Raw genomic sequence first — 14,238 nt, forward strand, 5'->3', positions numbered from 1 at the left:
GGAAGGATGGACGTCCTGCGCAGGGCTTACACGCAGGCGTCTGTTTGTTGTCAATTGGAGCACAATGCACGAATAAGTCGACGGCTGGTTCTGAAAATGAAGGAATTGAGTCTGCTATTGATCTTTCTTGTCAATGCTAGACGTATGTCCGCCACTCTACGGCAATATACACGCCGCACGATGGCCGCTGTCCACGGAGGGACCCCACATACAACATATTTTCCGCCTCAGCTGGGCTGATTACTAGTACATACGTTCAAAGTGTCGTTATTTCGTCTCACATGCCCATAAATAGACCAGATTTCCACCATGATATCCCATGCTTCGGTCCCGTGTGGGATTTCTCATCCGTTTTCCATGCTCGCCAGATCCACTGGCATAGAACCGTTCGTGCATCAGCCAACGTTTCCATTCTCCACCGTTGGGTACGCGCCGCCGCTCATCTCAGCCCAGTCCCAATCCAACGTCATGGGAAGCGAAAACAGATCCTGCGGCAAGAGAGGTTGCTGATACGGCGCGCCCATATTCATCGGCGGTGAACGGGGGTTGTGGATTCCGCCAAATCCTGTCATCTCCGCAAAGTTACCAAACTGTGCCTGATCCGGCATTGGAAACTCCTGTGGCCATCCTGCCGACGGGAGAGCCGGAGAAGGTTCGCGCATCGAAGTGGTTTGCATAGGACTGAATCCATGCCTGCGACGGTTGGCTTCCCCGTTGAAGTCGGGGGACAACTGTCCGTTCGTCGCCGAGTTCGCCGAAGGAGTGACCGTCTGTGGAGTCGGCGTCGTCGCTGACACTGGCCGAGGTGTGTGAGAAGATGCGGCCGGGCTTGATGAGACTTTCGGTGCCGCTTCGCTCTTGCGCTTCCGCCGTGACGACTGGTCTTTCTCCGCCTTCTCGATGACGAGCTTCGCGATTCTTTCAAACTCAGAACAAACGCCCAGCATACGGTGAACACCGCCCGTCTCGGCTTCCTGACCAAGCATGGACAAGAAGTTCACCACCAGATTCATCAATCTTGTGTCGGATTTGGCTCTGGGATCCATGGGGTTCTGGAGAATGTTTCCGAAAAGTGTCATTAGTGCGGATACAGGGAAGTAGAGAATGAGCCTGCAAAGACTGTTAGTTACTAGATCTAGAGCCTGATGTATTGAGCTTAAACTCACCAGACACTCGAAGAGTCTCCCTGAGGCATGTACTTCAGCAAGGAGATGGATGCTCGCGCAGCTGCCGTGCACAGCGCTGCTGAAGAAAACACGCGTGGGTTCAGGGGTTTGGCGTTGAGCCCCTGAATGGCATAGTTGGACAAGCGACTGGTCCAGTACCCGTGATGTACCGACATACGGTGAATTGTTGTCAGGCAGTTGTAGTACGTCAAGTGAAGCATAACGACGTGCAGGATAAGAGGCGTGTGCGACGCCTGAATCTCGTGCTCTGGCCTGAAATCGATTGGAATCCTGTCCTTCCACTCCTCGAGCTCCTGATCCAGCTCTCCGATGGTGTTGAGAAGTTCGCCGGGGGATTGTTTTGTTGCCTTGGTCGAGTACAGGCGAGAGTAGACCTTGCTTTCGATTGTCGCAAACTCGCACATGACTCTGAATAAGTTCATCTTGCCCTTTCCTTCAGCCAAAGGAATGTTGCCGATGTTGTCCTCCGGATCGGCGTCGGGAAGCTCCACGTTCATGTCGTCATCGTCTTGTGCGGGAGGTCGGCCCGCACGAAGGCACAAGTCCTTATCGAGCATATAAGCAATCCAGAAGACTCGCTTCCGTTGCTCGATCTCGATAGGGTTCAGGTTGAACCCGGTTCCCTTCTTGTGCAACCCAATACTGTGGGCAAGACGAATCGCAGTTGCGACGAGGACAAACGTAGGCTGAGGGTTCGGTGTGCCCTGCATGAACAGAGCCATGCCGAGCAATGCTTGCACACTCAGCAAATCCGTGTTGCGCATCGTCAGCTCAGCAAATGTTCCGAGGGCATTCTTGATGTAGCCCCATGCCTTCTCGTCCTCTTCCTGAGGCACAAGGTTGCTCATAACGCGCAGGCGATGGGCAAACGCCAGGGCGCAGTTCAGGCTCGCCCACCATCCGGTGCCCTCGTAGGGGTCGTCAGAGTATTGCCGCTCGACCAGATGCATGAAGGTGGGCTGATGGAACAAGGGGAACATGCAGTTGAAGTTCTCAAAGTAATCTTTCAGCAGGGACAAAGCCTCGTGCTTCGGGGGCAACGGTCGGAAGATTGGTCGACGGAACAGGTCGCTGAAAACCTCTGGCTTCCACGCAGTCCACTTGTGGTCGTCAATCGATACCTCGGAAATCATCTGCTGGAATGAATTGTCTCCCGTCTTCTCGTGGACCCACTGGATACCCTTGGGGGAGAAAATGGAGAAGCCGGAGGAGGATCCGATGTATCGGGTCTCGCCACTTTGGTTTGTGACCAAGGAGCACATCATCTCGGACAAAGCCTCGACTTCTTCCTCGCTCTTCTCGGGTTCTTCGGGATGCACGGATTTGCGCCTCTCGCCCTCTTTAGGTTCCTTGTGGGAGTCTTTCGTCGGTTCAGGAGAGGTAATCGCGCTTTGGGGAGTTGATTCATTCTCGTTCTGTCCCGAAGTTGCCTGGGATGGGGAAGTCGGGTTGGAAGCAACCTGAGAAGCTTGTCTTGACTGCTGATGTTTTTCGGCCAGACGCTTCTCTAGAGTGCCGAGATCGGTTTCGCCGTTATCGTCCTCGCCAAGTAGACCTGTACAGCCAGTCAGATGAGGCCGGTCTCCTCGTGGGGAGCGGAATACAAACCTGAGAGTCGCAACAAGTTTTCCATACGGCCTAGACGGTTCTCCAATCCTTCGATGTACTTTGCTCTGCTATCGTGTCAGTCGGGCTACCCAAAGAGCCTGGACTGCGCGGCTGGACATACCCTTTTGGCGGGTTGCGCTTCTTCTCAACCTGAGTGAAGACACAGTCTGTCTTGTAGTTTATGCAATGGCTACATGCGGGTAGCTTGCCATCGCACTTGATCTTCTTCTTTCGGCACATATCACAGGCCTGCGGGACATCGCATGAGCACGTTTTCTACGACTGCACAGTTTCAATGGCCGGGCAAGGACCACCGCAGGGTGCTTACTCTGGCGATTCTCCTCCTCTTGGCCTCGTTCGCATCGTCAAGTAGCGTAGATGGATCGCCGAACATATGCGCCGCTAGGTCAGGCGGCATGTGCTGAACGGGAAGGCCATCAGGAGTGTAAGCTCCAAAGATCTGGGGCGGTTGGTTCATCAATGGGGGCGGGTGCCCCATGTGAGGCATCTGGAAGCCCATGTGGTCCATGGTGGGCAAGTTTTGGTGGACAAGCTAGAATTCGCAATCGGGCGTCGCAACGGCACGGTCGGGATCGGAAATACGGTGTTCGTCAAGCCTGGGGAAGCTGACGGAGGGCGAGATTGTCGTTGAAAGCGACGGTGGTTACCCAATCTCTCGAGCGCAACCAAGCTGGAGGTTATCAAAGGGCGACGGAGGAGGGGAACAGCGGGACGGAAAAGACGAAGGGGCGTAAAGTTGAGGAACCCGTCTCGGTATTTGCAAGCAGGTAGCGCGAGAATAGCGTAGCGGCGGGCGAAGCTCTTTGTAATTCGCTCGGTAAGCTGGTGGCTGAGTCGACAGGAAGCTAAGGCCGAGGTGGATAAGAAGCCCTGGAATTAAGTAAACCAAGGAGTGAGGATCGCGGCTGGCGGCACAACAAGCGATAGCGGGTTGCAGTTGCAATAGAAGTAGCGGTGCGGGATCAGCTAACGAGCGAAACTCCGATGCTGCTTCGTTGAGAATCCCGGTCTAGCCTGCGGTCGGTGGAGAAGGTGTCGTCGAGCAGAAGGTCGTCCACGTAGACGCCAAGGTAGGCAGGTGAATGGTACCTTAGCTAAAACAGAGGCGACAGGCGGGCGCGTGGGGTTTGGCAGCTGTGTGTCGGTTTATTCGTGATGCGTATTTGTCGAGCGGTTTCGCTTCGTATGGAGGCCGTAAAATATCAGGTGGGTGGCTGCTGTCCTTAGGCCTTTCTTTCGTGTGCTGCGTATGGGAGCAGGGGAACAAGCGGCGGGGAGGGAGGGGTATCACGTTCGGACGCCTGGGAGGAAATCGAATCGAATAATGAAGAGTTAGCAAGACGAGGGGTGGGAGAAGAGAGGGAGGAGAAGGTAAGTGCGAGCAGGAAATGATGGGACGGAAGGAGTAAAAAGCGAAGCAGTGTGGAATCGAGCATGGCAGTATCACATAACGACAAGCTGCTGCTCCTCCTCCTGGTGGACAGGTTGGGGGGGCGAAAGGCGTTACAGAGTTGCAGAGAGGTCCGTCAGTGTGCTTGCAGTGAGCGTAGAGTGGCATTGGTCAGCGGGGCGTAGCTGACGGGGGGGCGCTTGTCTTGCCTGCGTCTCGCTGCCCTCCCGTCTCTTGCTGGGCACCTGGGCTCCTGAGTCCTACAGTGCCGCATATGTCGCTGTGGACGTCCATTCAGTGTCGTACCTGGGGGCTTGGGCACCGGCTGCCAGCGGAGAACTGAGGAGTGACGGGAGCCCCTCGCGTACCGCAGTTCCTTGCAGACACTGGGCCTCACTTCCATCACAGGCTGCTGGGCTTTGGTCCGGCCCGGAGGACTGGAGGGGGAGGGGGAGGGGGACTCCACAAGGGGGGAACGACAAGGATGCCCGGAATGGCAGGATGCACTTACGGCAAGGCAGGAAAGACAGGGTACGACCACCTCATGGTGAGGTAAGTACCCGACGCGATACCTACCCGGCATTGGAGACTGTCAAACAGGACAGGCAAGAAGACTGATACAACCTACCTACGGATATCCATCACCGGTATTCGTACCCATCCAGCAATGGCCCTTTGATGGAACTTCAGAGACCAAGGCAGCGGTAACCACGACTCACTGCAGATTCAATGACGGTATCACTTCGCTTCTTCCTGCTCTGTACGAGTCCCCAGCTGGAGTGACCTCGCCATGGCTTCGACACGCTCAACATCATTCAGACTCATCGACGAACCAGACAACGGGGACGTGCCGGCGTGGATCAGGGCAACCACCAATCGCTGCATCTATCCTGCGAGTTTCTTGTCTTTGCCACGTTTCTCTCTCTCTCTGCCAATCCCAACACCCGTCTTCGAGCTATTCTGGGTTGCTGCTTCAGCTCAGCTGCCGCCGTACTCCAACACGCTGGAGCGATCCCGCCGCCACACACACACACACACACACAACAATACACTCCGGCAGCTGGATTGGTGTTGTAGGACGACTTGTCCCGCATCCCACTGGCTACTGCATCTCTCGACGACAGCTGTAAATAGCAGCTCCTCCATTCTATGTCTTCCATCGCCATCTCGTCCCAACTCTAAGCTTGCCTCCCGTTGGTTCAAGCGAGCTCACGAATCATGGGGCGGCACTTGGACGACGTCGCAAACCAGCCATGCGAGAAAACCAGACAGTGAGATCATGGATCTAGATCCAGTCAGGGGTTGTCCACGACAAGAACCGCATTGCCAAACCCTGATGCTTTCGACCCCATGGCTTTCTCTGCCCGCTATGCTACCATGCTTCCGCGGGCTCCCTCCCCCCTCTTTGACACCTAGTTCTCCCCAACGGCACTGCTTCACCTCCAGCTCAAAGTTCCAACCCTCTTCATATCGGGGTTTTCCCCCTTCTGTCTCACTTTTCTCCCCTTCAACCTTGTCTTGACCCTCACCCCTTACACCCCAGTCACTCTCTCTGTCAGTCTGCGACCCTGGCGCGGCAGAGCGTGAGCACAACTGCCCCGCGACGAATCACATCATCCCCGTCAGCTTGACAGCCCCCATCCGGAGCCCGTGCGGCGCTTCCTGCAGTCAGTCACTCCCCTTACATGCTGTCTCGCGCGCGCGCGAGTGAAGGTCGCCTTTTTCTCGACTGTTCAAACCATCGTACTCGACTCGAGAATACGGGATGGAACCGCTTATCACAGCAAAGTCCTCGGCATCATCCAGCCAACCGCGCGGCATGCCGCAATGCTCAACAAGCTCCAGCTCCATTTCCTCGTTGGACGAAACTTCGGTGCTCGGGCTTAGCACGCTGAGTTCGGGATGACCCAAAGACAAGGGTTGCTTGATGTGACAGGCAGAGCAACGCACGGTGGGAGTAGCGAGTAAGTAGCACAGACCTAAACCGTCTTATGCCTTGCAACAGCTCTTTCCCGGCTCGTACCTCCTTTCTCAAAAGGCTGCTTGGGTTCGCCGCGCCCCAGCAATAAGTTTGCCTTTACCCTACTTGAAGCTATGGTAACAGCTTATTAGCACTTACTTCTCGCTTCATCGCCATGTTTGCATCTCGATATCGAAAGCGAGGCGAGGAAAATCAGGGTCAACACCTTAATAAACTGGGGGTTTCATCTTTCTGATCCGAGTCTACCGGCGACTGCTATCTAGGAGTCTCACAAACTCCACTGTCCACATCCCGTGCGTTCCCCCTCCATGAACGAGGGGTAAGAACATCGGCTCGTCAAGTGGAGCCTCGCATGTGGTGAAGATACAGCGAGAATCGGTTCCTGACAAGGTCCTATCCCATTTGACAAGTCAGGGCGTAATCCAGAACGACGAAAGATTCAGGTGGTTCTCGCCTCTTCGCTCGTTCGCCTCAGCAAGTTCCTCCGTCTGCTGAACTGATTGCACCGAGGTCCGCGACATGCAAAGCTTCTCGAAGGCAATCTGAGCAGGGCTGGCCCCTAGACGGAACAAGACGCCATCGATGCCGTGGTTCAAGCCTCATCGGACGGCCAGTATGGACGTAGCAAAACAGCAAGGTGGGGGCTGGAGGCCCCGACGAGTTCGCAACACACACATGGTATCCGCCCAAGAGGTTCTTGCACTTTGTCCTGCCCGTCATGCTGCCGCCGCTTCTGCTGTTGCTGCTGCGGGTCACCTTTAAGCTCTGGCCGGATGCACAGACTATGTATGTGAGGCAGCGGGAAGATCTGTCTTTCAAGTCAGGTCTCGTGTACGGTATCAGACTAAGTACTCCCCGGTACGTCGGCCGAGCTTCCCAAATCACGGCGAACGCCGCTCTCAATCTTCTTGTCGGCCTCTGGAAACTTCAACAACTACAACTGTCCAAAGCAGACTCAATTGTGAGCGAGAATCAACCTCGGCGCTTCTAGACGAATGTCATTTGATCCAGCTCATCCGTTCCTAGTCCACACGCCTCCAGCCAGCCCTGAGAACGAAAAGAAAGATGTTTCATCCCGTGTTCTAGATGGGACGGTAAACACCGATAAACACCTGATAGATGAGACACCCGCCAACACATAACGAGCTCAACGATATCCACAGGGGGGCCGGATGAGGACGAGGCACCATCGCACTCTCTTTCACAATAACCAGAGCGTCGTCTCCGGTTGAACCTGCAGTAGGTAGCGCCAGGCATGGAGAATTTGTCATGCAGGGTCCAAGCACGTTCGGAACCACACATCTTTCTTCACCACCACTCCATTCTCCCGTTTCACATCTGTCTCAAGAAACCTCACCCTCACCACCCACCTCCAGGAAATTTTCTGGCACGTACTCAAGTTCAACCACCCGCATCCCACCGCCAATGCCGTCCTTCCGCTCCGCCCCTTTGCCCAGAACCCCCGACACGGCCAAGAGAAGACTCTTGGTTGCGCCTTCCCAGCGTCTCCACGCCGCGCGCAGCAGCAGCAGCAACAGCCGCAGAATAACGGGAAAGATGTCCCGAATGCGCGCATCCCCTGGATCTCCCTCGCTTCCCCCCACGAACTAACGCGTCTTCGCCTCCGCCCGTTGGTGTAGCAGGTTACGAAAATCACGAGTGCAAGCGAGCAATGGCCGCACACACGTCGTTTCCCGCAAAAGGAGGCAGCCCGCTTACCTCACCAGCAACGTGAAAGTGTATGACGGCTACATGCCCTCTCTTTCTGTTTTCCCATGCGGGAAACTATTCTGAGGGTATCCACCGCCGCTCATCCGCGCTTCCGGTCTCTTCCCCTGTGAACATCATTCCATCCACCCGAACCATATCAGACGGGTCCTCTGGTCCTTGCTATAGGACTTTCAAAGACCGGCCTGGTCTCTGCTGTCGGACTCGCAGGCCCGGCCGATCTACGTCATGCGGCGATTGGGCACTGCCACACACACATACACAAGAGACTGGTCGTGACTGACTTTGACAAGACCTGGACTAATTAGCCCGGCAAACGTAGACAAGCTTTCGTCACATGGAACCACGGGAACCAGACAAGTTGGGTTGCGCATGAACCAAGCAGGACGTTATTCGTAGCAGGATAGATATCAGAAGACTTTTCTTGTCGTCTCCCCTCGTCGGGACGAAAAAGGGAGCATGAGGCAACGATCGTCACCTCCCGTATCCCCCCATACCGGACCAACTTTTGTGAGAAAGAATCTACATACAGGCAAAGAAAACGCTTTGCCCAACCCAAGAGTCCTCAATGACTCCCACAAAAACCCCTGGACCGGACCGTCGCAGATGTTCCATAACTGCGGGCAGCCCGGTCCTGAGAAATAAGAAGCTGCGCAAAAAAAAGTTTGTGAACCTGACTCTCTCTCTCTCTCTCCTCAGGATCCTTGTTTGACCCCGGCAAACGCGAGGGGACTCATACCAGACAGGCATGACCTTCTGCCTGCTTGCCTGCCCGCCCCCTCCAACACTCGAACGCCAATCCCATATGCTGTCGTAGCCGAAAACAGAATTTTTCGAAGGGATAAAACCAAGACAATGTAAAAAAAAAGAAAACAAAAGAGGTGACCTCCCTCGACTAGGTACTAAGAATTATCTTTGTATAAAAGATGTGTGAGAATGTACAGTACGCTTCAAAGGTACGTCGAGCCAGCACGAGCCGGCTTCGGTGAAGGAGAAAAAGGAGAAAGGAACGGTAATCCGGAGTCCAGGCCGGGAAGGACGAGTGCGTTTTCACATGTCCTCTTGGAACCTGGACACGGAGCCCCGAGACCCCCGCGACCCGTCCTGCGAATTCAAGGTCCGGCCAATGGGGTCTCGTGGCGGCGAGAGGGTCGAGTCAGGCGGTGCCGGAAACGGAGCCGACTCCGTCACCGGCGTCCGGGCCGGACCCGGCTGCATGGTGATGACGCCGCTGACGGGTCTCATCGGCGAGCCGAGTGCAAGTCGCGTTTGGCCAGCGCCGCCGGGCTCGAAGAACGCTCGAGAGTCGCGGTAGTAGACGGATTCGTCGTCGTTGGCGGTTGTGTCTCCAGCGGCTTCGCGCGGGTCCGTGTAGCCATCACCTCCGGCCTGGAGGACCGACGGCAGCTTCCTGCCTGCGACCCTCACAAAGCCTCTCTCGCCGGTTTCGGAAGGTTCGCTAGCTCTTCTTGAGTGCGGCTTAGCCGCGGCAGCCGCGCCGCCAACTGCGGCCGAACCGAACGTCACGGCCCTTTGTGTCATTCCGGGACGGCTGCCGCTGTCGGGTCCACCTGAGCCGGTGAGGATTCCCCGGGCGGCCTTTGCGCTGACTTCGCTAAGTCGGAGTCGTCCACCGGAGCGCTTCTTCCATCGCAAGGCAAGAAAAGCGAGAAGCACGAGAAACGCCACGCCTGCTACGCTTCCCACTACGCTGCCCACAACGGTGCCGGTTGATGGTGCCGAATCGTCGCCGCTGGAACTGCCCGGGGTGGATGTTGACGTGGGTGATGCTGAACTGCCGCCCCCGATGTCGCCTACGCCGCCGTCGCTCCCATCTCCTCCAGCTGTCGTTTCAGCGGAACCTGTCGATGTGCTCGTGGCAAAAGTGTTGGTGGTGCTGAGGCTGCCGGTGGTGGTGGTAGTTGAACCAAAAGATGAATCGGAAGTCGATGAAATGGACGAAAGCACTGAAGATGTTACGCTCGTCGAACCGGACGAAAACAGGCTTGTTGAAGTGGTTGCGGTAAGGACTGATGTAGAAGATGAATTTGTTGACGTAAGGAATGCTACAGGGGTCGGTCAGTCGTCGCGGTCACGGTGGAGCGAGGGAGGAAGGCTCACGAATTGTTGAGTTTGAAGGAGCACTCAACGAAGAATAAGCTGACGGCGCCGCAGACGATGCCGGTACTGAGGATAAAGGATTGGACGTCAAGGGAATATCTTGACTTGTGGAAGAGCCCGCGGGCGATGGTGTCGTCGAGGAGGTCGTCGCCGGGGGAGTCGACAGGAATGAGTCGCTCGAGGAGGTCGCAGTTTCGGAGGAGGCGATGTCTGTGGAAGTCTCGGTGGTGGAAACAGCTGCGATGGACAGGCCTAGGTCAGCACTGGCGCTGGCGCTGGGCGACGTGTCGGCATCCACGGTGGCGGGAGGAGCGTAGTGAGTCTGAACTTCAATGGGGGCGCCGGAGGCATCGACTACTTGAACGATGGAGACGGTCTGGACGACGACTTTGCGAGAGGAGGAGGAGCTGCTGGATGCGGACTCGGGAGTGGGGCTGTTGTCGGCTTCGTCTGTGTCTGTCTGGCGGCGGTGGTGTTGGTGAGGAATCGCATTCTCGTGTGAGGCGGCGCGCTTGTTGTGTAAATGGTAATGATTGTGATGGTATGAGCGGGCCTGAGGGAGTGAAGACCCGCGCAGTGATTTAGTCATGGTTGTGGATTTGGGGTGGCGTGGGCAGTAGGCTGAGCTACTGCCCGGTCTGGTTGGCGGAGGTGTCGTTTGTTCCCGAGAGGGAGGCGAATGTCGAGCTGGCTAAGCCGAGCGGAGCGAGAAATATAAAGATAGAACAGGCGGATCAAAAGCCCCGTAACGAATGTGGTGGTTGGTGTTGAGCGAGTGTGGTGTGCGTGTGAGCTGTATGGACGGGACGTGTCGATCTATTCAGATTCCATGCTTGATTTGCTGCTGTTCATGACCGTTGGAGTCGATATCGATGAATTGCATCGTCTGGTGGTGCGCTGGTGGTGGTGGTGGGTGTCCGTCCTGCAGCGGGCCGCGAGCGAATGAGTGGCCGGTAGCAGAAACGAAACAGAACAGCAACAGTGAAGAAGCAAGTCAAGGAAAAACCCCCTCTTTCTCAGTCAAAAAATGAAGGACGCCTCGTGGTTCGTTCAGCCGTTTCTCGTTGTCCGCGTGCTCGATGCTGTGTCGTTGGTCTGTCTCCCTTGCATCTGCCAGTTCTCATGGCCGATGTTCAGGTTGATGGCATGGCGGCAGCGCGGTGGCAAGAGGGGAAAAGAGGAAAGGAAAGAAGAGATGAAGCGAGGGACTCGGGTGCCTATGGGAGGGACGGTGGAGGTCGAGGCTCAACGATAATAATAAGCATCGGGGGCCGGAAAGTGAGGAGAGGGAAAAATCTGAGAATGAGCGCAGGAAACAAAGCGTGGAAGCAGCAAGCAAGCAAGCAAGCAAGCAAGCAAGCGCTTGATTGTGTGTGTGTGCAGTGCCATCCATCTCTCTCTCTCTCTGTCCACCCACTGCTACTGCGTGTCTTCCCAAGACCAGTCGGGGGCCACATGCAGTCACTCTCGCAGGAGTGGTAGATTTCGATAATCTCGCTTGATATGGGCGGGTGGCTGCTAGCTGGAGGACATCGCGCCCCATTGGCCAACCAGAGGGCCCCAAAGTTGCAATGAGCAGTTCCACTGTCCACTATCACGGGGAACCAGGACATGGACCAGGGCCAGGACCAGGGGAGAGGGAGAGGGAGAGCCAGTGTCCACCTCATTGTGTTGTGCCTGCCTGCCCGCCCGCCCGTGCTCACCTGCCAGCCAGCCAGCCAGGGCGGGCACGCAGGGCAGGGACGACGACACCACTTCAGGGACACAGAAACAGAGGCGTCGGGTACCTTGCTGAAAACCTGCCTGTGGCTGCAGGTACGTACGGCATACCGCACCTCACACTGAGTGGCACGGCGACCCTTTCACAAGGGATGAATGAGACGAGCATCGTGAGCATATGTATATATTCGTTGATCCAACCGACTGACTAGTTCAGTACTCGCAGGCCAAACGACTGGATATCAGAAGAGAACCAACATCGCCTACCGGGGCCGGACCACCTTGTTCTGGGTCAAGGCCGATATGGGATGAGATGAGATGGATGGGACGAAAGTCTGATTGATTGCCTCTCACTGCTCAGTACCTAGTCACCCACGGCACCTCAGTGACTAAACGACTGGCCAGCGCGCTGTCCAGTGTCGTGTAGCTTTATTTGGCTGCAGGCCCGTGTGCAGACGCTGCCCTTCTCTGCGCGTCAATTGGCGCCGTTGGTTTCGCCCAGGAGATCATGGCGGCACCCGCTCCAACTCCAAGAATGGACCGCGTGTCCCAGTGACGAACCCATCTGCTATGCAGTACACTAAAAAGCTCATGACGGGTCAGGACCCAACTCGACACGATCTGGACTCGACCGACGACACCCCGAACCGTCAACGGCTCTGTAGCGCCATTCCTCATCGAGCAGCCCCTCAAGATTCCACCGCGGCTTCCCTTGGGAAAGTGCTGTGAATCTTGCCTTCCAACGGATTCTTCGTAAAGAGCCACTGCCAAAAATACGAGCCAACCACTTTCCATCTGGCGGCGCTCCGTGAGACATCCGATAAATCACGTTTAGTTTGTCCCTGCCATTCTTTCAAAATGTTTTAGCGGCACAGAAAGAAGAAAGCTCAACCACGAAAGCTAAAAATGGTGCCACGAATCTCACCCGTTCCGTCATCCCACTCACCCTCACCCTCACCCTCACCACACCACCCACCACCCAAACGAGACCCGGCCCAGGGCCATGGATCGCAATCGCCCTCTGCCTCGGCCAGACAATCGATTGTCCTCGAACTGACAACTGGACCACCGACATCCTGTCAACGAAGGACGTCGCGTCACCCAGTCCATATTGTCTCGTCCCGCAGGCCATAAGCCCACAAAGGCTTACTCACGCCTCGTATTCTTCTCCGCCGCTAGGCCCACGACAAGCCTTTTTTATCCACCGACGCCGCACACGCAAATCCAGCCAGCAGAACAATACAGCGCACTCCTGATGCAATTGTGCGCTTCTGTCTGTTTGCTTCTTCTCCCCTCTCACTCGGAGAACGGCTCGCCGAAACGCACAATATTGAACGCTTTTAAGACGAGGGGGCTGCACCAGGGCTGCAAAAACGTCGTGCTGAGAAACCGCTGCTGGAGCACATACCCGCACTTTCACGAAATGAGTATTGGCTGTCTGTTGTGCATGCGACCTCAGCATCCTCGGGGTGCGAATCTTTACCGCACACCGAGATGCCCAGCCGTCACCTTGACGAAGGATGCATCACTTCCCATCACCAAAGAAACACCTTGGGATGACACGCCCACATGCCGTGCCGATTCGCTGCTAGTGACGGATCGCGCAACCAGCCCGTTCGCAGAACCAACGGCACTGCTGGATAGAGAAAGGTGAAGCTTGGCGGTTCTGGGATGCATGGGACGAATTTTCGCTCCCGTTGAAACAAACACTGGGGGGGCCCCTTTTCAAACCCCTTCCCTCGTCTAAATGACGGAACTGGGGAGCTGTCTGGCGATGCCGTCCTTGAGCATCCACTTGGAACCTCTTCACTGCCTCTTTGACAATGGGTCACGGATCCACGATCCGCTCGGCTTCTTCCCCGTTGGAGTCATAGTACACGAATTATGGTCTGTTCAGATACACCAACGTCTCAGGATAGAACCTCAAAGACCGGAGTTGATGGTTTTTTCTTCAATTGCATCCGTACATTTTCAACTCATTCTCAACCTCGCGCGGTTTTTGAACGCGTGCTGGGGTAGCTGTCGATGCCGCTCCACAGATGTACGTACTGTTCCTCCTAAACCCCGAACGGCTTGGGGCTTCGACATGGGACACGGCGCTGTGTGGAGTTTGTGACGGAAGAAAGCTTGGAAAGTTCGATTTGATTTGAACAAAGGCCCGGCAGACTTGTGCCTAAGAATGCTGTGCAGCTGCCGTGTTCCCCCCACGCCTTGCGGCCGTGGTATATCGAACGCCCAAACATGCACGGGAACAGTCTAAGCCAAGGGACATCGCACCAGGCCCAAAGTGACGGGTTCTAGACGACGGTTGGCCGCAATAACGGCTCGTATTGGACGTCGCGCAAACAGTCGTTGTCGGGAGCTCACTTACACGATGCTGATGCCGCGTCCCGGGCGTCCGTCCGTCCTGTCCTGTCCCGTCCCGTCGACTCGCCTGAAGATGAGAGAGACCGGCGTCGCGGCGCCGAGTTGGTTTCTTTCCT

General features: G+C 56.0%; 2 protein-coding genes across 2 annotated transcripts; both read right to left on the reverse strand.

Annotated features, from left to right (window-relative positions):
* Positions 1 to 395: 395 nt before the first annotated feature.
* Positions 396 to 3,324, reverse strand: fsdR-7 (Fusaridione A cluster transcription factor fsdR; the record flags this gene model as incomplete). The annotated part of the gene is made up of 5 exons (XM_037320015.1): positions 396 to 1,110; positions 1,167 to 2,742; positions 2,796 to 2,860; positions 2,917 to 3,044; positions 3,124 to 3,324. The coding sequence occupies 5 exons, from the start codon at positions 3,322 to 3,324 to the stop codon at positions 396 to 398; spliced, it is 2,685 nt and encodes an 894-aa protein (XP_037181472.1).
* A 5,641-nt stretch (positions 3,325 to 8,965) lies between these two features.
* Positions 8,966 to 10,625, reverse strand: CGCA056_v004761 (uncharacterized protein; the record flags this gene model as incomplete). Its single annotated transcript, XM_037320016.1, has 2 exons — positions 8,966 to 9,981; positions 10,037 to 10,625. 2 exons carry the CDS (start codon positions 10,623 to 10,625, stop codon positions 8,966 to 8,968), a joined length of 1,605 nt encoding a protein of 534 aa, XP_037181473.1.
* Between the last annotated feature and the right edge of the window lie 3,613 nt (positions 10,626 to 14,238).

The sequence above is a fragment of the Colletotrichum aenigma genome, assembly GCF_013390185.1.
Source record: "Colletotrichum aenigma strain Cg56 chromosome Unknown KSG_Cg56_contig03, whole genome shotgun sequence".
NCBI classification, from domain to species: domain Eukaryota; kingdom Fungi; phylum Ascomycota; class Sordariomycetes; order Glomerellales; family Glomerellaceae; genus Colletotrichum; species Colletotrichum aenigma.